At 46.2% G+C, this 22,375-nt stretch overlaps 1 protein-coding gene across 5 annotated transcripts in view; it reads left to right on the top strand.

The window, feature by feature from the left end:
- rols (rolling pebbles) overlaps positions 1-22,375 on the top strand; it is a 288,673-nt gene that overhangs the window by 249,692 nt on the left and 16,606 nt on the right. For 4 of the 5 annotated variants that reach the window (XM_050179193.3, XM_050179197.1, XM_050179194.1 and 1 more), the window contains 16 exons: positions 3,076-3,264; positions 3,912-4,004; positions 4,811-4,921; positions 5,635-5,700; positions 8,074-8,382; positions 9,357-9,485; positions 9,601-9,681; positions 9,837-9,961; positions 12,968-13,103; positions 14,792-15,065; positions 16,233-16,464; positions 17,380-17,582; positions 18,381-18,567; positions 20,596-20,852; positions 21,093-21,330; positions 21,645-21,881. In XM_050179193.3, coding sequence (XP_050035150.1) covers positions 3,076-3,264; positions 3,912-4,004; positions 4,811-4,921; positions 5,635-5,700; positions 8,074-8,382; positions 9,357-9,485; positions 9,601-9,681; positions 9,837-9,961; positions 12,968-13,103; positions 14,792-15,065; positions 16,233-16,464; positions 17,380-17,582; positions 18,381-18,567; positions 20,596-20,852; positions 21,093-21,330; positions 21,645-21,881 — 2,867 coding nt within the window. The remainder of the gene's footprint in view (positions 1-3,075; positions 3,265-3,911; positions 4,005-4,810; positions 4,922-5,634; positions 5,701-8,073; positions 8,383-9,356; positions 9,486-9,600; positions 9,682-9,836; positions 9,962-12,967; positions 13,104-14,791; positions 15,066-16,232; positions 16,465-17,379; positions 17,583-18,380; positions 18,568-20,595; positions 20,853-21,092; positions 21,331-21,644; positions 21,882-22,375) is intronic. The other variant, XM_050179196.3, reaches the window with a different exon arrangement.

Genomic DNA, 22,375 nt, shown 5'->3' with positions numbered 1-22,375 from the left:
GGACAACCGATGCGCAACCATACGCCTCAGGCCGTGCCTGTATAGTCGAGGCGCCTCTGGCTGTTACCTTAAGGTCTGAGTGAAAACAAAAAGAGACGCAATTTACAGAGTGGGGAGAAAAGAACGAAGACCGAACGGGGTGGGGTGCTGGGAACGCGCGACGCTTCGGATCGGTCTTCGTCGGTGCGTGTCGATCCAGCTCCGATTCGCACGCTTTTATTTTTGTTTCTTGGTCGGCGCATCCCGCTTTGCTTGGCTTGCTCGTAAAAAGGATTCTGCCGGTTTCGCGTATATATGCACGACATGCTCAGAAGCCGAAGCTCCTATACGTGTGCGCACCCCGAATGTCTCTCCCGTATCTTATTACTACTGTTCTTTGTTTTCCTCTCTCTCCCTCTCCCTCTCTCTAGCTCTCTCTCACTCTGTCTCTCATCTGGATGCTCTCGGAAAGTATTGCACGGGAACTTCTGAGGCTCACGCGTCTCTTATACGAAACGTGCTGAACCCGCCACGTCCACTGTTTCTTGCATTTTTTTTTTTTTTCAGGGCACACTCTACTTTCATTTCCTCATTTCTCTATAGTTTCTTCGAGATCAGACGAACCTGCTGTCACTGATCCCGGCTGGCCTGACCCGCTCCGCTACAGATTGAATTGAATGCGGCATGCGCCGGTTTGCGTGCATGTATGAGCATGATCGGAGCCGCCGCGGCGAATCGCCTGCCGCTCGACAAAACAGTGGGCGCCGGCACGCTCCGCGTCTCATGCTCTCGATCCTCGAGGAAAACACATCAGGCTTTGGTGAATCCGGATCTCTTTGTCCGAGATTGGTTTTCGCTCGCTGCACATGCGATTGGAGGAAAGCTGCGAGGGACTTCTACGAGCGTGCATCCGGATTATCGCGCGGCACCTGCGGCTGGGCTTGTTCTGAGGCAGCTTCTCGCCCTAGGCTTGCCGTGCGAAGAGATAACGGCGATGCAATGCTTTAAAACTGGGCTTAAGGCGCCTATAATGACACAAGTATTGAAGTATGCTGAAGGTAGGTATTGAAGAGCTATAGCACTCCAGACAGAGCGAACGTAAGGGTAGACAATTACGGGCGCAGCCTTTTCGCAATCCTCTTGTTTTCCTTGCTTTCTACATTGACCTAAAAGTGCGGTTTTAGACTCGCCACTTTTCGTAATCATCAGCTCGTCCAAAGGCTAAAACGAATAAGTTATTTTCTGAGGAAAACATTTATTTCGCAATAGCGATTGACTGAACGCTTACACATGTGACACAATCTCTGTCATTACTATTCAACGTTCCTCTCTCTCTAATCCAGGTCTGGTGGAGCTGGTATCTGCAGATTAGTATCTGCAGACGCTATCTGCAGCTTGCGCTGTACAGGTATATGCTAAGCGATAAAGTTAGAAAAAAAGTCAGGACCCATTCCACCTTGTGCAGGTGGTTGGACAGCGAAGCTGTGGGGGACCACCACCTACCATATGGCGACGAGACAAACAGTAAACTTTGGCAAACATTCTTCGTATTGCTGTGATATAGTGATTACTGTGATATACACTGTGATATACTGTGATATACTGTGATATACTGTGATATACAGGGCTGTGAGCTATTGCTTTTTTTGCTTGCGTACGGGGGTATGAGCCATTGATGATCACAGTTTTCGACATGTACTCTGTGGTGCATTCTTTGCTTGCTTAGGGGGATGTGAGCCATTGCTGCTGATGGTAGTTTTTGCTCATACTTTTCGGTCCGCGGACACGATTGGGCCGTTGGGGGCATCGGTAAACAGCTTCGCTGTAATAACATTTCAAAGAAAAAGGAACGAACCAAAGTGATACAATTCACTAATGGGAGGGCGATGAACTCGATGGCAACAGAAAATTTTTAATTAGAGGTGGGAAATAGTCTTGTTTGTTAAGCTGGACATGTTGGTTAATACGAGTGCAGGTGTGCGTTTGAAGCCCTGGTCAGACACGATGAAAGACGTAATCATTCCTGGAAAAAAAAAATGCACGAGCCGTCCAACTTCTAATAATTTGCATTGCCCACGAACCTTAACGAGACACTTGCTGGGACACCCATTTTCCCACAGTATAACGAGTTTTCTCGTGGTGCGACTTTGAAACCTGGAAACACCTGCGATCGCCGTGTGAAAAACAGAAGCGATACGCAATACCGAGCAGAAACTTGTAGTTAGGTAAATACCTCTGGGGATTTTTCTATGACCCTTTTCAAGAAGCAGGCTTGTGCACTGAAGAGCGTGAGCCCCGTGTGAGCTTCTCGCGCTTCAGCCTCCCGTAACCGGCCACTACTCCCTGCTGCTGCAGCGTTACAGCATTTGTCTGTGTATGACTTGAAGTGGTGAGGCGCCTTACTTGAAATAACGTAGGACATAGTACTCTGGCTGTGCCTTCTTCCCGATGTCGTGCGCTCTGCTAGAACTCCCTAGCACTGTTATTGGCGGAACTTTTGCGTGACGTCACGCTTCACTGTCTACAGCGCACACCGCTACGAGAAAGCGATTGAGCACGCCAGTGTGCCCAGACCCTGGAGAGAAGACGGACGCTTTCGGCAGGGTGCTTGGATATGCGGTGCTGTAAAAGAGTGCATCGTCATTATCCTATACAACGTGTAATACGTATACGTAAGTAGCAGGTTAACTTCTTTGCAAGTCTGCTGCGGTACCAGTCATAACGATGAAGGTTGTAGCAGCTTAGCCGTGCGACTGGCGTTCTGGAGCTCTCAAGCGCGTCGGTATTGTTTCTTAGAAGAGCGCATAAGACCAACGTTATCGTAGTAGTTGCGGTTATTGTTGTTTTCTATTAAGCAAAAAAAAACAAGAAAGGAAAAGAAACCAGAGGTCTGCGATTAGCGCAGTAAATGTGTCGTGTCCGAATTATGGAACCGATCGCGCGCACAGTCAACAACTCCACGTCGGGATTTGTCACGTTAGCGAGGCCAGTGACTGCTGCGTTCTGGCGGCTCGGTTTGCGCGGCGAGAATCCAACGTGTGGAGAGCGTATTTGCTTACACGCTGCTCCCTGGCTTGTTTCCTTGCGCATGCGCAGACCCACGCACGGTGCGCAAGATGATGGACGAGCTGGTGGTGTCTCCGACGGCCGGCCGCTGCCCGACGTGCCACGTGCCTTTCGACAAGGGCAAGCGACGCCGCATCACCGAGGACTGCGGCCACGAGCGCTGCTACTACTGCATGCTCAACGCCGACGGGCCAGGATGCCCCATCTGCGCAGCCGAAGGTCAGTGTTTGGAGCCTATGCACGTGCCTATAGCATCTCACTGTTCGCAGCTGTAGATCACACGAGTTGCGCCCAGGTTCCCTCTACAGTTCGATGCAAGTAAATTCGGGACGAATATGAAAGTGGACGCTGTATTACTTTTCAATGGAAGAATATACTTCCCACACGTGAAAACAAATACGGCATGCAAATATGTTTCGGTAGTGCGTTCCCTCTCAACAGAGCACTTATATGCTCGACGTGCGCGACGAGACAGTGTGACCTTCTGGTTGCAAATTAGACCTTTTTGTGTCCTATTGCATAAAATATGTCGTGCCGATAGCTACACTGCTTTGAGGGACTCGTTAGGCAAACATTGGTCGTTTCCTTGAAACACTGCGCCAAAAAAAAAAAAAAAGAGGGCTCTGCAAATTTGTTCTTTTATCATTTATTTCTTTGCGCAGCAGAGCGAAATTTGGAAGTGGTTTCGCGAAACTGAATGCAAAAGTATTACAAGCTAATATTGTAAATGAATGGGGACATTTTCTTTCTTTTTTTTAAATCTGAGCGCCTAAATCTACTAGTTTCACACTGCGTGCTGTGTATTAAGCTTTCTCATACTATTGCCACCATCTTCAATATCTACTCCTTTTTTTTTTTTTTGACAGCCGCCAAGGCTCCTAGCAACCAGTCCAGGCCTCGCATGAAGACCAATGGACACTTCACTACGTTCATGCAAACTCGCAACCCTCACACAAGAGGTACGGTGATGGATTCCACGCCCGTAGGTTCAAGTGGCAAAAGCTCCCGATACGCGGCTACAGGAAGCGGTTATGTTCCGCTGCGGCCGCCAGAGAAATCGCCCAGCCTCAGTTCACTGAAAATGCGAACTTTCTGCCGTAACTGAGCAAATAGGAATAATAATATCCCTTTCGTCACATTTATTCAATAAATATAACGCAACACTGAACAGGCAGGCCACGCTTCGGCACCGTCGATATTTGCGCTCATTGTTGGTATCTTTCTTCGAAGCGGTCTGTTAAATTATGGGGTTTCACGTGACAAAACCACGATCTGATTATGAGGCACGCCGTAGTTGGGGGACTCCAGAAATTTGGACCACCTGGGGTTCTTTAACGTGCACCTAAAGCTAAGTACACGGGTGTTTTCGTATTTCGCCCCCATCGAAATGCGGCCGCCGTGACCGGGATTTGATCCCGCGACCTCGTGCTTCACAGACCAACACCATAGCCACTAAGCAACCACGGCGGGGCGAAGCCGGCTGGTAATGAAGGTTGCAGAGTTATCGCAACTCTGGTAGCCGGGCCTTTACTGTTGCTCAAGCCCTTGACCGAACACGACCATTTTTCGATAATTTGAGACCTTGGTTAGTGTAGTATTTTCCGTCATAAGAGGGCGTAACCACTACACTTGACACTCCTTCTGAATGACTGAGTGCAACAGGGCGTGAAACTTCGCCCCACCCTCTTTGCAAGCGAAACAGCCGTTGAAGTCCTTGAGTACGTATATGGCCTAACAAGAACGGACGCTGTTTTCAAACCTTCAGGTCCTCCGGCGTCAGGCATGGCCAGTCCGAAGATTAGCCATATTTCCTGGAAAGACCGGAAGATGACAAGGCCTTCCACGGTTAGCGTAGACAACCACAACGCCTTGTCAGGTAAGGAGGTGTCAGTTGCCTTTTGTACGTTTGGGCGCCTATGACTGACAGGGTCTTAACACTTAGCAGCACGTAACACTTTATCTATGTGACGTTTGGTAAGAGATCAGATCGTTATCGGTAGCTTCGCTCGCAAGCGAACAGCTTCAGGTTTGCTGTCTTAGTGCTAGAGCAGAGCGGAAATTTATTCTTAAATGGAAACAAATGTCTTTCTTTTTTTCAATACCGTAACCCCCACCTCCCCACCCTTATTTTTGGTTTTATGACTGTTTTTTCTTGTATCCAGTATTTAGCTTGTTATTTATTAATTATACGAAATGTTGCGTTGTATCTTATCTATTTTCATTCGTCGATTAAATGTATCATTACTCAGCTACTATGGAAGCAGCGTCCATACATAGGACAGTTGTTATCCTGCGCGCTGATTGCATATGTTCCAGTTGTGAAAGACAGACAGGCTAGCTTTCCTGATTTTAGCCTGAATTGGCCATGATGTAGCTGTTGAAGTAGTGATAAAGATGTGCCCTCCTCTGTAGTACCACATGTTTGGCTTCGTCATGAGCGTTCGAAATTTCGCCGTCGAAACATGGCTATCGCGATTTTATTCTAAAGCAAACCGGCAGCATTCGTTCCTTTGCGCATTCCGGTCTCGAGAAGACAAAAACCTCTGAATGGTGCGCATCCTGAGTGACCACTGTCTTTCATCCCGGCAGACTTGGCCAAGGTCCAGCACTGGCCAATGAATATGGTCAGAAAAATAAAATCTCTCTGGACCATAGGTAAATATCAGTCATGCTTTTGGCAAGCAGGTTGAGCGGCATGTGTTGCAGTGGTGTGTGCTCGACCAATTGTTTGTAGCGGTCCTAGAGCATGCGCAGCGGCACATTACAGTACGTATGTGTGTGCCTCACGTTTTACATGCACAGCGCTCTAATTCTGCACGTATCGTAGTATAGCTGCCTGCGTAGGCCTATACCGGCACAAGTGTATATACCCTTCGTGCGGTCTGTGAAAACCACCCGCGCATGCCGTGGTGCGCTCGCTGACGCTGCGCTAGATGTGCGTGTTTTTTCTTCTTCTTTTTTGCTCGCTAGAACAGGGCCCTCAAACACGTGGAACTGTTGTGTAAGGCCCACGTAGGGCTTCTGAGTAGCCTTATAAACAACGTTAGTGCTCCGCAAGAGTGGAAGATTGGGCTTGTCGATCTTCTATTGCTATAACTCAAGTGCTAACACGCAGTGACATAAATGATGCCCCGTGCTCTAACTTTTGCGGTTGTGTGCTTGCGCCATAGTTATAACGGTTACCGCTTCCCTTACTACTAATAACAAATGTTGCGGGCCTCCGGATAGCTATGAAATATAGACACGGCCTGGCGCTGCATGCGGGTTTTAAGATTTAGAATAGTTCTTAAGATCCCTGCACTAGAACGCAACACTTGTGTGCGAGATAGTTAGCAGTAGTACGATAGTATGTACATATTAGTAAGACCTATGTCTAACCAGGACAGAAAGAACTTCGAGCAAAGCCAATTGACGAAACTTTCGCTTCTTTTTATCCCTCGCAGATATATTTGACGTGTCTTTCTTTTTTTCCGCGCTTTTCTCAAATATTTGTCATATTTTGTATAAACCTACCAAAGAACAATTTGTTTGTTCATTTATGAACAAGCGTCAGCACCTATGACGGTCAGCGCACCAGAAAATTACAGAAATGAAGCGCGATATAGAAATATGGGTGCTGTAGAAAAATGAGCAGACGTCCGTCGTCTATATACCACCATATAGCCATGGTCGTGTCCATGGTCCCGCACTGAAGCTTATCTACTATCGCGGCGAATCGAGTTGATTGAGAGTATAGGTGTCGCCACATAAAAATGCGAAAAACATGTCAAAGTATACTAGTTTCAGTTCGAAGTGTCTTCGTAGATGCACACTGCACTTTTCTGCATGGTGTAGATTTTTCACTGCACCGTATGGTGATCGCCTCTTTTCTTTATTTGTTTATTTTGCTTCTTCGATTTTTGTTTTGCATCTGCAACATGCAGCGTTGATTTTTGGATGTTGCATGAATGTTCTAGAACTTGTGCCGTGTAAGCGTAGTTTGTTCGGTATGTGCTTCGTTGCACACGTACCCGAACCACGTATTCTGTATACTGTTTCATTTCTTTCATTTTTTTTTGAAGCACCTTCGTGCTAGTTCTCTTGTATTTTTTTGACAATAAGTGCAATATTTGGCATGGCCGTCAGAATTTGTGACATGTGTACTTCTCTGCGCAAGAGTACAGTTATCCGATGACAAGTGAGCTCACTGCAGAGTGAGATTTTCAGGTTTCGTGGCTCGGACATCCTTATTGTACTATATAGCGCCGATTCAGACCACAGATAGCTTTTTCTCGTACTTCACACCTTACTTTTTTAGCTTACTGTACAGCCGTGCATTCATACTTAATAACTGCGCTTTCCTCTCTTTCGCGATGAGGATTAGTAAAACGCGCTTGGAAAGAAGAAGGAAAAAAAAGCACCAGAAGTGTACGAGGAATAGCAGCGTGCATGAGGTTTTAAGGTAGCATGGTCAGCAGTGCCGAACTGACACACATTTTAAGTTTGTTTTGAACTCGAGAATCCATCATGCAAGCCTTGTTACCATCACCATCGTGCAAGCCTTGTTAACCATCATGCAAACCTTGTTAGAAGTTAACGGCACGTAGGTACGTATGCGGCCGCTCATCGTACGAAATTCCCCAACGCCTGTCGCATTTACGATCTTCATTTACTGCATTTTTGTCGGTGAGGGTACAGAAAGATCTGTAGGCGGCGCGATTTCGTTACGACAAGTTATAATAGTCACCCAAGAGCAGTAGATCGAGCCTCTTCCCGATTATGGAGCTAGCGTCAGCAATTAACTGTTGCTGATTTTCCATTGGCGAGTTCTCGATTGGCTTAGATTCTGCGGGCGTGGATACTCGGTTCCGCAGACTCGGTGTTTCATCGGCCGCGCTTATTTAGACGCAGTTCTTTCACTCTGCCACAAAGCCAGATATGACGCAGCCGTTGAGTTCGTGTACTGTTCCGCCGACTTGCTGTTAGGCCTGGTCGCGCGCGTCTGTCGCCATCGAGCAGCGTTCGAGACTTCGCTCTCCGTGCTCGCAGATGACGAGTTTTCGCAGCCCATCTACCACCAGCCATACCAGCACCACCCTCCGCCTCCAGCGGTGGTTGTGCCCCCTCCTCCACCCCTGGGCGGCTCGCAGCAACAGCAGCAGCAGCATGCTTCCGAGCACCTGTACACTCGGCTCGGCCTGCTGCTGGGCGAAGGACCCCCGGCATCGACGGCCTACGTGCCGCCGGCCGGGGGCAGCAACCACAGCCAGGGATCGTTCGCCAGCGTGTCCTCGCTCGCCAACAGCGACATCAACATGGCCGGCTCCACCAACACCAGCCCCATCTCGACGCTGACGGGTGAGCGGCGGAGAAAAAATCTCTACTGTACTTACGCCACGCACCATCCCGTAAAAGAACAGAAATCTGGGCAAAGTGCCGTTAACGCCGGTTTGTTCTCAAGGTGAACGTGCTATCTAGTATAGCGGTGTAGCTGGGTCATGCGAGAAAAATTACTGGAGCAATGAGGATCGACCCGACGTGGCAGACATCTTCGAGAGATGTGTACAGCAGCTTACGACTTATCAGGAAATGAAAAGTATTTAGTCAAGGTGCGCTCATATCAGGCGCCCATAATCGGAGTCTAACGAACTAGCTAGCAGTGGTTTAAATAACAACACAAAGGGCGACGGCAAGCGAAATGGTACGCGTCGAGTGAAGGTATAAAATTAGTAGCAATTTTCAAGTGGCATGTTGTTATACGCTAAAATTGGAATTTGTATATATAGATGAAATAAGGAGACAGAAGTGGACTGAAGCAGGAAACTTATTGCGAGTGGGTAACGCGAGAAACGCGAAACAATGAATGTGATACCGAGGGCGAGCTCACGAGTTTTTTCCTCGACATAGAGACAACCGAAATTTGTTAGAACTCGCAATAATTCATATCATGATAGCTTTTTCTCCTTGACCGGCCGCGGCGAATCGTAGGTCGCGGCGTTTCGCTTCTGAGGACCAGGTCGCCGGCTTGAGTCCCGGACGCAGGCGGCCACGTTTCGATGGAGGGTGGCCGAAATTAATCCGGAGCCCTCCACTGCGCCATCCCCCATAACTAAGTGTGCAGTTTCGGGACGCTGAACCCTACGATTTAAATTAATTTAGTTTTTTTTGTTATTGTTATTGTTATTGTTATTCATAATTTGGCTTGCTGCAAATTGTCTAGTGAATACATCGTGTTTACGCCTCAAAAAAAGAAAAGAAAAAGAAGTGCTGTCGCCTGCCTCGTTGAAGAGGAGGCATGTGTTTAACTTAAGCTCGTCACTTCTTTTGACCAGGCTCGTCAGAAGCGGAAGCCATGAGCATACTTCGTGGCTCGAGCAGGGAAGAGAGCTCGGACAGCGTTGCATCGCTGATGAGCACCAGCTCGTCACCCTCACCCTCGCGCAAAGCACCTTTCCAACAGAGTGAGTGGCCTTTCTTTTAAATTTTGTTTTATTCTACATCGTTGAGAGAGCACACGCTGCGGTGAAATCCGCTGTTGTGTTTGCGTATCACGCTCACGCCTTTATTTTTTTCCAGGAAATAATAGTGTGCCCAGTAACAGGAGGTGCACACCACTTAATTGCTCAAACAAACCCCAAACCTTTGGTCACGCGAGAGGTAAGAACTTTTCGCACGTTTTCCACGTTGTGCTATACCTTATGGAGACTGACTTGCTGGTTCTGCCAGCCACAACAGTACACACTTGGACAGTATGGCTTATCGCGGAGGATAGTCTAAAGGCTGAATGCATGTGGTCATTGCATCATTTCCAGGGGCGCAGCTGCACTACAAGATCTCCCTTCAGCCAGCGCTGAAGCCGTTGTTCTTTGAAGTTCCCCAAGCAGACCAGGATCCGCCATTTGTTGGGAGGCAGTGGCTCTTCGACGAAATCGACCAGGTATTCTCTTCGCGACCATAAAACATGTCTTGTGCCAGGCTGTTTATTGTATGGTTAATAGTATGTGATCACTCGGCCCTGATAGGACGAATGTAAGCGAAGCGTATGTGAAAGCGCAACCACTGGTGTACACATTCTTTTTACACCTTGGCGATGGCGCAGAGCTTTCTGGCTAGCTTCCGTTGCATTTTAGCGTTATCTTAAATCCCGGTATGCGCGGTCGAAGAGGACATTCCACACTGAGCACCTGAAATGCAGATGAGTATAATGCGTATTGTGACAGCACTGCATGGCTGTAATTAGAGTAATCAGATAATAAGGTAAAGGTAAATAATAAGGTAATAAGATAATAAGGTAAAGTAGTAAGGTAATTGCAGGTAATTAAGGAGTGTGCAATAGAAGTCGGCGGTAACTCTGTTAGACAGGATACCAGTAAGCTATCGCAGGAGACGAAAGATCTGATCAAGAAACGCCAATGTATGAAAGCCTCTAACCCTACAGCTAGAATAGAACTGGCAGAACTTTCGAAGTTAATCAACAAGCGTAAGACAGCTGACATAAGGAAATATAATATGCATAGAATTGAACAAGCTCTCAGGAACGGAGGAAGCCTAAAAAAAAGCAGAGAAGAAGAAACTAGGAATTGGCAAGAATCAGATGTATGTGTTAAGAGACAAAGCCGGCAATATCATTACTAATATGGATGAGATAGTTCAAGTGGCTGAGGAGTTCTATAGAGATTTATACAGTACGAGTGGAACCCACGATGATAATGGAAGAGAGAATAGTCTAGAGGAATTCGAAATCCCACAAGTAACGCCGGAAGAAGTAAGGAAAGCATTGGGAGCTATGCAAAGGGGGAAGGCAGCTGGGGAGGATCAGGTAACAGCAGATTTGTGGACGGTGGGCAGATTGTTCTAGAAAAACTGGCCACCCTGTATACACAATGCCTCATGACCTCGAGCGTACCGGAATCTTGGAAGAACGCTAACATAATCCTAATCCATAAGAAAGGGGACGCCAAAGACTTGAAAAATTATAGACCGATCAGCTTACTGTCCGTTGCCTACAAAGTATTTACTAAGGTAATTGCAAATAGAATCAGGAACACCTTAGACTTCCGTCAACCAAAGGACCAGGCAGGATTCCGTAAAGGCTACTCAACAATAGATCATATTCACACTATCAATCAGGTGATAGGGAAATGTGCGGAATATAACCAACCATTATATATAGCTTTCATTGATTATGAGAAAGCGTTTGATTCGGTCGAAACCTCAGCAGTCATGAAGGCACTACGGAATCAGGGTGTAGATGAGCCATATGTAAAGATACTGGAAGATATCTATAGCGGTTCCACAGCCACCGTAATCCTCCACAAAAAGCAACAAAATCCCAATAAAGAAAGGCGTCAGACAGGGAGATACGATATCTCCAATGCTATTCACAGCATGTTTACAGGAGGTATTCAGAGACCTGGATTGGGAAGAATTGGGGATAAGAGTAAATGGAGAATACCTTAGTAACTTGCGCTTCGCTGATGATATTGCCTTGCTTAGTAACTCAGGGGACCAACTGCAATGCATGCTCACTGACCTGGAGAGGCAGAGCAGAAGGGTGGGACTAAAAATTAATCTGCAGAAAACTAAAGTAATGTTTAACAGTCTCGGAAGAGAACAGCAGTTTACGATAGGTAGCGAGGCACTGGAAGTGGTAAAGGAATACATCTACTTAGGACAGGTAGTGACTGCTGATCCAGATCACGAGAGTGAAATAATCAGAAGAATAAGAATGGGCTGGGGTGCGTTTGGCAGGCATTCTGAGATCATGAACAGCAGGTTGCCATTATCCCTCAAGAGAAAAGTTTATAACAGCTGTGTCTTACCAGTACTCACGTACGGGGCAGAAACCTGGAGGCTTACGAAAAGGGTTCTACTTAAATTGAGGACGACGCAATGAGCTATGGAAAGAAGAATGATAGGTGTAACGTTAAGGGATAAGAAAAGAGCAGATTGGGTGAGGGAACAAACGCGCGTTAATGACATCTTAGTTGAAATCAAGAAAAAGAAATGGGCATGGGCAGGACATGTAATGAGGAGGGAAGATAACCGATGGTCATTAAGGGTTACGGACTGGATTCCGAGGGAAGGGAAGCGTAGCAGGGGGCGACAGAAAGTTAGGTGGGCAGATGAGATTAGGAAGTTTGGAGGCTCAACATGGCCACAATTAGTACATGACCGGGGCAGTTGGAGAAGTATGGGAGAGGCCTTTGCCCTGCAGTGGGCGTAACCAGGCTGATGATGATGATGATGATGATGATGATGATGAATTAGAGTAACGTCGCACGAAGGTGTTACGCGTTGTTTTCGTGAGTGGAATGGTTAAACCAGATCGGTGTGTATTTTTTTTCCCCCTTCTGGCTTCTGCATGTGTAAAGTATTTTACGTTTTATTTCAAAAATGCGTCACGCAATATGCGTCTCTTCGCGAGCCACTTCAGAATGTCGCAGTTCATACAGACCATTCACGTGACTTTAACCACGTTTACATTGCTGAACAAGCTGTTACAGTAAATGCAAATTGTTACAAAAATAGGTTCAACGTCAGGACGTGTTGTTATACTTGGCCGGTCCCGACATATTCGTCGTGACGGTCGCACTGAAGGTTCTATTTTTATAAATTTGTACTAACTGAAATAGAATCATACTGCATTGCTAGTTTTTCTGCCTAGGAAAGAGGAAGGGTGGGGAGCGTGTTAGTTGTGTGGTGGAGGGATCTGGGCTTCTCGTTGGGACTGAGCGTTGATGATGCGTTCGAATCGCGAGCACGTATAGCAGATACCTTTAATTCGGTACAGTCGGAACACATACTCCCGCTAAAATATAAGACTGTCTCACATGATATAAGCGGCAGAATAGCAATTACAAGCTTTTGACGAAGACTGCAGTTGCGCGTGGCCACGACATTGCTGCACGAATTCGTGACGGGATAATATTTCTTTTTTCAGGAGTTGCAAAATGACAACAGCAAGGGTGTGGTTGTAGTTGGGTGCCCCGGATCAGGCAAGACTGCTGCCATACTGCAGCTGGTTGACTACAGCACCTTTGGTCGCAAGAAGGAAGAAGTCACATATGGCACAGCAGGTACGTAAATGGCTTCCTCGTCGCCACAGCATAAATTTGGCCGATTGTAGGTTGAACTACGTACAAAATTAAGATGAATTCATTCACTCTATAATGACAGCGCGTGATCTGGAGAGACGTACGCAGCGAGTCCCGTTCTTCTCATTTATTTCACTTTCGCGTCTATATTTGGCAGGTGGTTTTTTTAGAGCGCAGCTCTTTGACGCCCGTTCCTGCGTTTCGCGGCGCCGTCGTCCTTCGCCGTAACCAAGTTCATCATTCGAGCGCTGCGCTAGCTGCGCGCAGTTGATGACTCGCGCCGCTACTCTCCCCTTGTCCTCTAAAGCTGAATCACGTGTTCTCGCCTATCCTCTCGCCCCCTTCCTCCGCGCAGCTCCGATGCGGTGACTCTCGCCGCTACCGTCCACTACCGTCCACTCCGCCCTGGCCGTCCCTTCTCCCGCTATCGCGGCACTGCCGCGGTGCCGCCGGCGGGCGCTCCTTGCCGCCTCGCGCGTGATCCACAGCTGTCCGCTTCTCCGTCTCCGCGTCGCGTGGCTATACAGCTGTCAGCGGCGTCTCTCGCTTCCCTGTTTGCGGGGCGCGTTCCTCAGTCGCGTTGGTCGCCTCTGGCAGTGCTCGCGCCTGGCTGTCCTTCTCCCGCCTCCACTCTTGCCCCTTACCTGGCGCAGTGCCGTTGCGGTAACTCGAAAGACAGTTATAGCGTTTCGTCCCCTTACTTCTACTTCCCACCCCAACCTTCTGCGGCCACATAGAGGCCCGTCTGTGAGTGTGTGACCTCTGTTCAATAACCCTGCTCTCCAACCGTTTCCTAATCCCACCTCAGAAGAAACAGTAAATAATAATTGCTAATCTCCCCCCCCCCCCGCTCCGCGGTGGTGACCCACTATAATATGGCGCGATGGCGTGTCGCTGGAGCGCCGGCTCGATAGCGGCGGATCGCGGTGTGTGCTGCCCAATCCGAAACGCAGAACCGCCTCCGTTCGGCACTGCGTGTTTTGTATGCGGTTGCCTGTTGTTGAAATAAGGCAGCAGCTGCGCTCAAAGACCGCATTACCAAGAAGCGTAATCGCCGGCCATTTTTTTTTATTTCTTCTGGCTTACCAAGCGTCCTCTCACAGTTACCTCCTTTCAATTGCAGAAGCGCCATTCACAACAGAGCTTAAAGTTCGTATAGACTTTTCAATGTTCCTTTAAAGGTGTCTTTCTATCATTGCTTAGACGCTTGATGATGGAACCAAGCGAAATAATTTAAAAATTTTCCAACAATCGTTACACAGTTCCCAGTATATAGTCTAGACTTATTTTTAGACCGAGAAATAAGGAAAAGAAGAAGAAAACAATGCCATAGCGTTATCTATATACAAATACGGTGTAATAAATATTAGTTATTTATTTATTAATATTATTTTTTTACTGCTCAGGAGTGCTGTGTCGAATTCTGCAATGCCGAGTCATTCATGAAAGATATGGCTGAGCAGGCAATATGGCAAAGTGTAAGATATCGAAATGTCGGGAATATCACTTCACACTTACAAGACTTGTGGCTTTATTATATACCTGCTGGCTGCCACGTACGCAGCAAACGCGCCACAGCCGAGCCGACATAACAGGTACTTGTGAGCGCGCGAATCAACTTCGTCGTGGCGTTGTGAAACGAATCCGGTTATGACGCACGGCGATTGCAGGTGTGCGCCACTGCGAACCTGAGCGTCGCGGTGCGTTGGGCAGCAGCGGTAGCAGTATAGGAAGCGGCTCGGCGTCGTCGGTGTACCAGCCGCGGCTGAGCACCAAGCAGGACGGTGCACGTTGCCTGGGAGGCCACCTGGTGGCCTACCACTTCTGCCAGGCAGACAACAACGTCACCTGCCTGGTGCCCGAGTTTGTGCACAGCGTGGCCGCCCAGCTTTGCCAGGCTCCTCAGCTGGTGGCCTACCGAGACCTGCTGCTCAAAGACCAAAGGTGGGCCAATTGCTCCCCTGCAAGTGTGCCTGTGGTGCAACTAGATCTGGGTAACCCCATAATCTTCCCACTTGTCTACGTCATTGAATATTAGAGCTGGATCGGATGTGTCCTTTGATGTCAGTCAGTTCTACGTCTCGATCCTAGCTTTCTAGATTTTACATCATCTTTCTTCTCCCATAATAGGTCGAACCTCGATATGCAATAATACCGGCGTCACACGGGCACTTTCAGTCGCGATCAAGCCCGATCGGGATCGATTTTTTTTTTTTTTTTTTTTTTTTGCGTGATTGGCAACGAGGCTTACAGTTTTCAGTTGTCTTCGGTTTGAAAATTCTTTTTTGAAAGCGTGCATGTGACTGAGGCGTCAGTCAAATGAACATGGATGTACCGAAGTAACTCCAATGTTTCTCGTCTATGTGAATGTGTAACTAATATATGCTTATAACGAATATCGGATATATCGGGCGTATTCTCGTGTCGGATGCGACTAATTTAGAACGGGGTTTGACTTTATTGCATGCAACTTTCTTAACGCGCATACAGTGTTCCCCAGCGCTTCCGTCAAAGTTCTTCGTGGGTATAAGCACAGAGGAGACTATGATGTATTGCATAATACTTACGTAAGTTTAAATGAGGATGCACGAACAACTTGCGCTGTGACCATGACATTCAGTACGGTCACTGAAGCGACTGTCTTTATTGCTGTCAGTTTTAGCTTTTCCGTAGCGTTAGCACACTTGTTTGACATTAAACAAATTCGAAGTGACAAATAAACTCCAGCGAAAGTCTGCATCAACAATGGAACTAAAAGCGATAGGTGCTACATTAAAAGTCTGGGATACAAAAATTTAAAAAAGAAACACGCAGCTAGCTGATGTTTCAGTTGAGGTTGTGAGAGAAAGAAGTGTGGTTGGGACAGCCCATGTAATGCATATAGCTGACAGTACATTACAGCAACAGGACAAATTACAAGAAAAATGAAACACAGTTGAGGATAATGGAAAGTTGAGTCGTATAATCATATTACTCTGTTCTGGAGATTTGAAGATTTCTGAAAAAGGATTTTCTTCTGTAGTAGCCACAAATCAGGCTGATATGTTGAAGATGAGGTTCTCTGTTGTGTCAGAACCATTGATGAACAGGTTTTCATTGGCGAATATGCAGGCTTCAAGATGTGCTCAGCCTGCCTTCATGCCAGACCGACCCCCACGAAGCCCTGGTGAAAGGCATCTTGGAACCGTTAAGCTCCTTGAGACAAACAGGCCGAATCCCAAACACCAGTTGCATTATTGTCGTAGATGCACTCAATGAAGCTGAACTGCATCGGCCTGACTATGGAGATACCATCACCTCCTTTCTGGCCAGGCACATACTCAAGTTCCCTGCTTGGTTGAAGGTGCAGTGACTCACTTATTTGGCACACTTTCTCGTGTTTGATGTGAACTGATCACCTATAGAAAGTGACCCCAATAGCGAGCCCCTTAGTGACAGCGTCTGTCTCGGCGGAGCTTAGGGGACAGTGAATAGGTTGAACACAGATAATGACCCGTCGATAACGCCTATTTCCACCCTCCCTAGAAATATTTTCAAACAACAAACGTAGCTCAATATGTCTGGTTACGGTATTTACCGCATTCTAACGCCTGCCTCTCTTTTTTCTAGAAAATTGGGCCGAAAATTGCCTGCGCTGTGCAATCGGATTTTAAAAACCAGAACCACCTTCGCGGCGTTTGTATGCTTTACCACATAACACAAATTGTAGCAGCGGAGCTGACCTTAAAAACCGTGGGGCGAATTGATTTTAGGAAACTAGCCGCCATTATTCAAAACCTAATAGACCCTTGCCAATTTTTCTTGTTATAAATCGGTTGTGAGTTGGATTTCTACTTTGATTAAGAGCTTTAATATCATTTCTACAATAGTTATCTACTTTGGAGACATAGAAAGTGGATGTGCGTTTCATTCGGGGGCGTGTTAGAATCGGGCAAATACTGCCAAATTAATCAGTGGTATGTTTTGGCGTTTTTTTTTTCTACATCTTGTTTAATTTGACCCGCAGAATAACTCGATCAATTTTGTCGATCCCATTAGTCGAATTAACGAAAGTGAATGTGTGAAAAATTGCCCAGAAAATTGTGGCTTAGGTTAACACTGCTGTGCATGGCACCGCTGACCTTTGTATAATCATATTACTTTGCCTCATTATTTATTTTTGTTATTACTATAATTAACTAATGTTTTTATATATTACATTTTTATGTGCATATATACATGTCTATGAAAATAAATACTGTTTTTCTCTCTATTCCAGCTGATTGTTACTGTGCGGACAGCATTCCAGGAAGTCACTCAACAACTGCCATTTCACCAGATCTCCTTCGATCGTATGTCATGCAATGAGAACTTAATGCGAGACATTGTGGGCTATGTTCTCTTTCGCATTGAGTCCAGTCCCTCGGCACGTGCCAACATTACTGTCAACAATGGGAAACAAGATGGCTCAACTCATGCAAGGTGCAACTCTTTTGGCATTTACACCGTAACATTTATGCTGTTCTGCCCACAGGTCCACAAAAGTATGGCAAATCTATCTAAGTGAGCTGTATGCATTTACAATCAAACAAATTTTATCTGTTTCACCTAGCCTCAGAGACTTGTGAGGCAATCACAAATTATTATTTTTTTCTTTCATACACTTGCATTGGATAGTTTGATCGGATTTAACATCCAAACAGGAACATCAGTGCTGTGTGAGCTATAGAGGGCTCCAAAATAATTTTGACCACCTGGGGTTGTTAAGTCTAAGTAAACGAGAATTTTGCATTTCACTCCCACTGAAATGCAGCTGCAACGGCTTGGAATCGAACTCGTGACCTCGTTCTCAACAGCAGATTACCATAGCCACTTAGGGAAGTGCATGCCAAATACTAGTATGTATCAGTTAAGAATAAAAAGTTAGAAGTACAGCTAAATAAAAAGAAAAGGTCAGTGCAGCGAAGCTGCAAGTAACACATTGGCACTTTTTCATTCGCGATGTTCTTTGCTTCGTCCGATTCCTTATTGTGTAAGTTCTGAAGAAAATTTCACACGATGCAAGGAGTAGTAGAATTAGCAAGCTAAAGATGTCACAAGGGCAAAGACAAGCCGAACATCAAGCTCTCTAATGATTTGTGCTCACTGAAGTGTAAATGGTGCCATAGTCATTTGTATCTTCGCAACAAAATCTGTCAGCATTGTCTCCTGGCTGAGGGGGAAATCACGTTATATCATATCATATCATATGAAAACATGTTATCTCCTGTGTCCATCCAGGTTTGCCAACCATCTGGCCAATCTAAGCAAGGGCTGCTTCCTATATGCCAAATTGACCATGGACCTTATAGAGCGTGGTCACCTAGTGGTCAAGAGCAGCAGCTACAAAGTCTTGCCTGTCAGCCTCAGTGAAGTGTACCTGCTGAACTTCAACCTGAAGTTCACGACAACCAGAGCATTTGAGAGGGTACGTGAGATAAGCAGTCCACTCTTACTTCAAAGAGGATTTCTATACTAAAAATATTTAAATCAGAGGTTTCTAGAGCATTTAATCATTAAAATTTAGCAGAATGAAAGAACAAACATCATTCATGTGCACATAGGTAAGTGTAAATGTGAGTTGCTCCTTATTTACAATCATCAGCGTATATTGATGATGCTCATCGTCACCTTTCTGACTGAAACGTAACGCTTGGCCCCCATCACCTCTTCCTCCTATGAATTGTGGAGTAACTTCCTCTTCCTATCATCATCATCATCATCACTGCATTTCATTCTACTCCTATGTTCCGTGACATATTAATCATCACGTCACACTCTTTATTTGTCAGGCACTTGCCACGCACATGGGAACCGGCGTAATATATAGATGGTCCAGGAGCATGCTGGTGCTGTGAGGTCTGATAAATTAGCAGAGACAGCATATAATGGCCATTTAACAGATCACTCATGGTTCCTTAGTCCATCTTTTTGCGATCAATTATGACTGTATAATGGAAAACACCAATTTTCCCACCGCTGCCACGGAAGATCAAGCTCATATTGTCACTGTGGAAGTGTGCAATTGGGAGCCAGATGTGTTAACCTCTGAGTTAACCACTCGCATAGTTTGTACTTGAACCATTGTCTTCACTATCAGAAGTACAGTAGACTTCTGGTAATCCGACTCCGGTAAATTCGATCCCGACCGAAGGTCCCGGCCGGCGCCCGTACATTTCTATATGCCCACACTTCCGTTATTTCCATCTAAAAGCTAGCCTTCGCCAAATAATTCGAACAAAACTAGTCATCTTCGACACAATACAGTTGTGTTGTACGGTGAAGCATATCAAGAATGGAAAGGGGCCATTGTGAAGGGACATAGCACGCGTTCCCTATCAAGCATAGCGGCAGCCATTCAGAGCTGTTTTATGTTGATGTGGTAATTTGAGCCCTTATTTCGCCCGCTATGCGTGTCTCATATATGAGACCGTTAACGAGGCTGAGTACGCATCCCTTAATTATGCGCACGCGCCCTGCACCGAGACGCAGAGAAAGACTATCTGTGGTTTGGGAAAGCTAGCGAAAAGGATGACAGTAAGATGAAAAAAACTCAAAAAGTCGAGGGGACATTTAAAGCCAACAAAACAGCGGGGGTCTATCTAAAACTCTGAAGACCTGCCAGTAAACTTATTAGGCGTCTCGGTGCTCATACTGGGACCGTAGACGGCGCATGCATGTGTTTAAATTAAGGAACACGTGCTATGTCCGATTATAACGGCATCATTCCCTGCTTGGTATGCTTCACCGCATAATTTAGCTGTGTTGCGGCGAAACTAACTTTACAGAAATGTACTGGCAAGTGAATAATAATAATAACAATAATAATAATAATGTTTTTCCCATCAAGAAAGATGAAGGAGGCTGCAGGTAAAAGCTGCACGAACAAACGGCAGCTTGACAGGGGCCCACAGCCCCCTCTACAAGGCGGCAGTAAAAAGGTTACAGGAAGGTAGATCGAAAACATTTATAGGCACCGAAATGGACATTAGCGGGTTTCGGCGTTTTTTCTGCCTTTTGTTTAATTCGACCGTCCGGACGAGTCGACCAGTTTCGTCGGTCCCGTCAAGACCAAATTAATGGAAGTCGAGTGTATTACAAAAACAAGTGCCCATGGTCATGTATTTGCCTTCCGTAATATTCAGGTATTATTTCTTGTAGTGCTTACATCTTGTACCGCTTTACACAGCAAACATATGCAGGTGATACTGCAGTTTCGTGGGAATTTGACATAATACTTCAACGGCAAGGCGAGCTTTATCTAAAGCTAAAAAATTGTGAGCCTATGAAGGCATGCAAGGGCATCACCTAATATGAAGTGCAGAAGTACACCTATCCCATTACAGTCTGAAACAAAAAGTATGGTTTGAAAAGGCACAGACAAAGGCTGTCCTTGTTTTCTTGGACGTGAATTTTCATTAAATCTGATATGTTTTTTTGTCTTCCCTGTTTACAGGTGCAAAGTCTCCTACAGGTCTGCATGGCATCATTGTATCCTCTGCGTCCACATGAACTGTATCACAGTGTGAATGCGAGCGCCACGTACGAGCCCATGACATGGGCTGACTTTCAACAGCGTTTGACAACATTGACCACTGCCCAGTTCATGATGCAGCGTAACGATGACTCACTTATGCTGGCCCATCCATCTCTACGGGAGTGGCTCATTCGTCGAGATGAGAATGACAGTACTAAATTCCTCTGTGATGTCAGGTAGGCACTGTTCCACTTGCTCTGCATTCTGTGCATATAATAAGCCTTTTTCTACCCTGCAACCTCAGAAATAGTTTTTATGTCATGGCTAAGTGCTAGTCAGAAATTGCATAGTATCCTGAGATGTGAGAAACATGTCGTAAAATGTACTTATCTCGAACTAATTTCAAAAGCTGTTTGGATGTCTCATTACAAAAAATATGTGCTCATTCTGCACATGCGCCCTTTCCTAATGTGCAGGACGGGACATGCATCAATTGCGCTGCGCATGTCCCGCATAGAAGCACCGCTTGACCCCAGTCAGCTGCTGGAGCTTGGCCATCACATCCTCAAGGCGCACATTTACAAGAACATCTCCCGTGGCCTTCCCCAGTCATGCACTCCTCGGGACTTGCAGGCACTATGGGTCTTCCAGAGTGCTGGATGTGTCTCCTCGGCACTTGTGGCTCCTGCAAACCTGTACAGCCCAAATGTAAAGGTGTGCTGTCCTTTCTTTACACTACTAGTAGTTGCCATACAAAGCTGCACTACAGATCAGTGGAGAAATCCAGTGTGCTTTAGCAGTGGCAAATACGTATCCCTAAAGACAGTAAACAAGAAATAAACACAAGATTTTTTCTTCCACACCATAACTGTAGCAAAATGAAACTTTCTGAGGCACTGACACTCAGCCTCGCTGCCTCACTTTTGCAATAAATTACAGGCAGTGGTGAGGCTGGTGATAACTTCAGAAATTGTCGTACGTTCTCATATTACTTGCGGCAATCAGTAAAGCTGCATGACTCTCTACAGGTGAGCCGTTTGCTGCTGCTGGCTCAGGCTGATCCAAATGCACGAACCAACTGCCTGAACCGAGCACCACTGCTGGTGCTTTCTGCCTACGAGGGGTTCACTGACATGGTTACTTCCCTTGTGGAATTTGGAGCTGATGTCAACGTTGCCTCCGATGTGGGCCGCACTGCTCTTAGCATGGCCTGCGAGCGGGGGCACTTTGAGATCGCCAAGTACCTCCTCTCATGCGGAGCAAGGGTATGTACTGCCTCCTGCACATATAATTCTTTGTCCTTGTTTTCTCCTGCTTGCAGCCTTAAAGGAATATGGATATGAATTTGCATAGTTTTGCACAATGTACACTGCATGTGTTTCTTAGGTCTAGGTGGACTGCACCCACCAAATATGGGTGATGTGAAATATAGAGCAGATAGTTTGTTTCAGTTTTGAGCTCTGCATGTCTGATGTGACTGAAAATCCTAAACACATTTGGATGGCCATCACCTCGACATTCTTCCTACAAATGAAAATCCACCATCAAATATGACAAGCCAAAGAATTGCAATACAGAATTGCTAGGAGATATATTATTTTCATTTAGGGGTCTGCAAGTCTAACCTGGCTGAGAGTGTCAAGGCCTGTCAAGAGGGCTTTCTTGGCATTGCTCTTGTATGTAAAACTATCTGATGTCATAGGCTTATTTACATATGGCTAAGACACTTTTAAATGAATTGCACACTTTATAAGACACT

This window comes from Dermacentor andersoni, chromosome 5, assembly GCF_023375885.2.
Source record: "Dermacentor andersoni chromosome 5, qqDerAnde1_hic_scaffold, whole genome shotgun sequence".
Lineage (NCBI taxonomy): Eukaryota > Metazoa > Arthropoda > Arachnida > Ixodida > Ixodidae > Dermacentor > Dermacentor andersoni.
The sequence above is the reverse complement of the archived record's forward strand: the minus strand, read 5'-3'. Positions and strand labels throughout refer to the sequence as shown.